Source organism: Populus nigra, chromosome 12, assembly GCF_951802175.1.
Source record: "Populus nigra chromosome 12, ddPopNigr1.1, whole genome shotgun sequence".
NCBI classification, from domain to species: Eukaryota; Viridiplantae; Streptophyta; class Magnoliopsida; order Malpighiales; family Salicaceae; genus Populus; species Populus nigra.
The window spans coordinates 3,030,767-3,034,180 of record NC_084863.1 but is presented as its reverse complement, the minus strand read 5'-3'; the positions used below and the strand labels follow the sequence as shown (position 1 = coordinate 3,034,180).

The window sequence follows — 3,414 nt, the reverse complement described above, 5'->3', positions numbered from 1 at the left end:
TCTTCTTCTTTTTCTAGTTATTATTGAACTATATATTAACTTTGAACTCATAGGAGTTGTTATTAGAATTAAAGATAAGTAGTTTTATCAATTAACTAAAATTAAAAGAATTTATTAGAAACATACTTAATTTGTTATCCACGCGCCATGAGGGGTGAAGATAATATTGTTTTTGTTTTCCCAAACAATACTGTTCTTTGCCTTTAATTTCAATTGCCAAGTTGCTTATATAACGTAGGCATGCATTTGCTTCAGCCATCTCAGAGTGCTTTACAACCACCCAGGAAATACAGAGAAGTTATTTCGCTGCCGCTTTGGAAGAGAACAAACTTCATTTCATTCAAGATCGTTGAACAAAGAAACGAAAAGTATGGAATTTGAGAGAGATCTTAATCTTGATGCAACAGAGCTTAGGTTAGGCCTCCCCGGCACTGCCACAAAACAGTCAGAGAAGCATACACCTAACTCAAATCTTGCCAAGAGCAACAAAAGATCATTGCCTGACATGAATGAAGAGCCCGCAGGATCATCAGGGGAAAATTCTAGCGTCTCATCAAATGACAAAAAAAGCCATGACCAAGAAACTGCTCCACCCATCAAGTAAGTTTGCCAGCTTCTTCTCTTCACAATGAGAAAACCTTAGCTAGAGGCCTCGATGAATTGTGTCAAAACATGTTAAATATATATATTCTTGTTTATGCCTTCTAGTGATCTGGGTTTTTTAGTAATTTGTTGATGATTAGATGTTTGAGGGTTATGCATGCATGGTTTTGAATAATGAGCTAATTATAGGGTGGATTGGTGTGATTTTATAGGGCACAAGTGGTAGGGTGGCCACCAATCAGATCTTACAGGAAAAACTGTCTACAAGCAAAGAAACTAGAGGCTGAAGCTGCTGGACTTTACGTGAAAGTTAGCATGGACGGTGCTCCTTATCTCAGAAAGATTGATTTGAAGGTTTACAAAGGATATCCAGAACTCCTTAAGGCCTTAGAAGAGATGTTCAAATCCAAAGTTGGTACGTATCATTTTTTCCCTTTTTTTCTCTTTAAACTAACTACACAACATTGTAAAGAGGTTGATTTAATTAATATGAGAGCAAAATATATATGTTTTTGAATTTAAAATTAAATACACGTATATTTCTTTTTGCAGGTGAGTATTCGGAGAGGGAAGGGTATAATGGATCAGAACATGTAACAACATATGAAGACAAAGATGGAGATTGGATGTTGGTTGGAGATGTTCCATGGGAGTAAGTTCCTCTCTTGTTGCTCTTAGATTGCAATTTCCTTATTAATAGAAAAGGAGATTAGTCAATCAATTAATCCATTGTTTAGCTAAACTTACAGTTGTTTTTTTCCCCTGAATGTACAGTATGTTCATCAATTCATGTAAGAGGCTGAGAATCATGAAAGAGTCAGAAGCTAGAGGTTTGGGTTGTGCTGTGTAAAGCCTCACACATGCAATTCAGGAGGCCCCTAACAAACGATGAAGAAGAGATCCGAAAGAGAAAGGGAAGAGTTGCACTTTTAGCCTGGGTTCTCTGAGAAGAAATATCAAATATGGATCAATTTTATCACCCAGAAAGAAAAAGAATGGATCTGGATTTTTCCTTTGTGGGATTGCATGTAATAGAAGATTTTAGAAGGATTTGTTAGGATATCACAGATCTGCATGTATAGTTGGCAAATTTGCTTCTTGAATGCAATTGTACAAAGAGTTCTACATCAGATCACAAGTTTCTCCATGTAGCAATGGAATAGATCATATTTAATTACTTATAAATGATGCAAAATACTTTTCAATGCCATGTTAATTAGAGTTATGTGCTTAAGTTTTATCTGGTTAGTGGACGTTGTTGGAGCTACAAGATAGAGAGGGATCGATAACATATTCCTTTTGTTTTCCTTTTAGAAAAAAACGAAGGAATTACAAGATCAGAGATTCGAGACCTTTGCTCTCTCTCCCTTTGCTTTGCTTTGTGGTAGAAGTGAATATTGTTGAACTAAAGACTCATCAGGTAGCATCAAGGGGATGAATATTGGATGCTCTTTGTCTTCGACATATTTTCTGTCATTTAGTAGAATTAAAAGCTTTGCGAAATCAAAATGAGAATAAAAAAAAAAGGATATACTCTAATTATAGGGGGCGGTACTTCACAGTTGTGTATATATATATTATCTTTCCTACAATAATTTTCATTGGGACTATATAATATTTCATATATCTATGATCTATATTTTTTTATATTTTTCTGGAAAAAAAACTTGGATATATAGATCATGTTGTTACTTTAAACTACAGCTTCTGGATGCACCACCATGCGTGATATATTATTGATCATTAAACTTGGAAATTCTCACATTAAAGAACCACCATGCGTGATATATATATATATATGAATGATGATAAATAAATAATATAAAAAGGAAAATGTAATGATAATAAAACGAAGAAGGAAAATGACTATCATCATTGCCTTGTATAAATCCAACCTTATTTGACTTTCTAATAGAAGAGAGAGAGGGAGAGAGAGAGAGAGAGAATTATGAGTGTCGCCATTACATCATAACACACCAACTTTGCACCCAGTAGATTGTATTTTATTAACAAAACCAGTTTTTGATTGATGAATAAAAAAAATGATTGGCTTTTTCTGGTCAAAACAATAGGAATTGCATGTGACATTGTTCCTTTTTTTATGCAGGAACAATATATATAGCTTTCATTATTATAATTGTGAAGAATCCCACCCATGATCTAACCATAAGTATTGTCACTTCCAACACAATCATCCCATTTACTAATTACCTATGACTCTTATATCTTATGGTGTTTTTATTGGTTGGCTGGCCGCTAAGTCTTCCTCTGCTGCACTTCCCTTATAATTAGCTTCAGTCTTAATGCTCGATCCCTTCATGGTCTGGAATTATGTTGACTTTCGATCTGAGCTTTTGTTTTATGCTTTGATCGATCTGGCTTTGCACTTCTCCTTCGATCGGCCAATGTTGATTACTACTGAACCTAGTGCGGACCAGTCCCTTATGTTTTTCATGAATTGGAGCTCAACTGATAGGTTTGTATTTCTTCCTAATCTAGGTAGAACTTCTTTTAAAAATAATAATTCATTGTCACCTAATGTTGAAGGAAGGGGACATAAAGGCGAGTTGTAGTAATATATAAAAGGAGTGAGATAAAAAAAAAAAAAAAAAAGAGTCTTTACATAGTTTAATACTAGCCAAAAATCATAACCAGTTTATAAAAATTCTAAATAAAAAACTTGTTATGTAATAGAAAAGATGGATATCATCTTATATATTCTACTTAAGATAAAATACATTGTTATATATTTTCAATGATATATATATGTAGTCTGTCTAAACTTATATGTTATCTAAGTTTTTTCTTTAT

At 33.6% G+C, this 3,414-nt stretch overlaps 1 protein-coding gene across 1 annotated transcript; it reads left to right on the top strand.

Annotated features, from left to right (window-relative positions):
* The first annotated feature begins 241 nt into the window (after nt 1-241).
* Nucleotides 242-1,733, top strand: LOC133668941 (auxin-induced protein 22D-like). Its single transcript, XM_062088953.1, has 4 exons — nt 242-600; nt 816-1,018; nt 1,156-1,255; nt 1,378-1,733. Exons 1-4 carry the CDS (start codon nt 371-373, stop codon nt 1,451-1,453), a joined length of 609 nt encoding a protein of 202 aa, XP_061944937.1. The 5' UTR covers nt 242-370; the 3' UTR covers nt 1,454-1,733.
* The last annotated feature ends 1,681 nt before the right edge of the window (nt 1,734-3,414 follow it).

Bases quoted from the DNA above. Each gene is read 5' to 3' on its own strand.
- LOC133668941 (XM_062088953.1), top strand. From the start codon at position 371: ATGGAATTTGAGAGAGATCTTAATCTTGATGCAACAGAGCTTAGGTTA. The intron at 601-815 runs GTAAGTTTGCCA...GTGATTTTATAG, and splicing joins GAAACTGCTCCACCCATCAA to GGCACAAGTGGTAGGGTGGC. The intron at 1,019-1,155 runs GTACGTATCATT...TTCTTTTTGCAG, and splicing joins GATGTTCAAATCCAAAGTTG to GTGAGTATTCGGAGAGGGAA.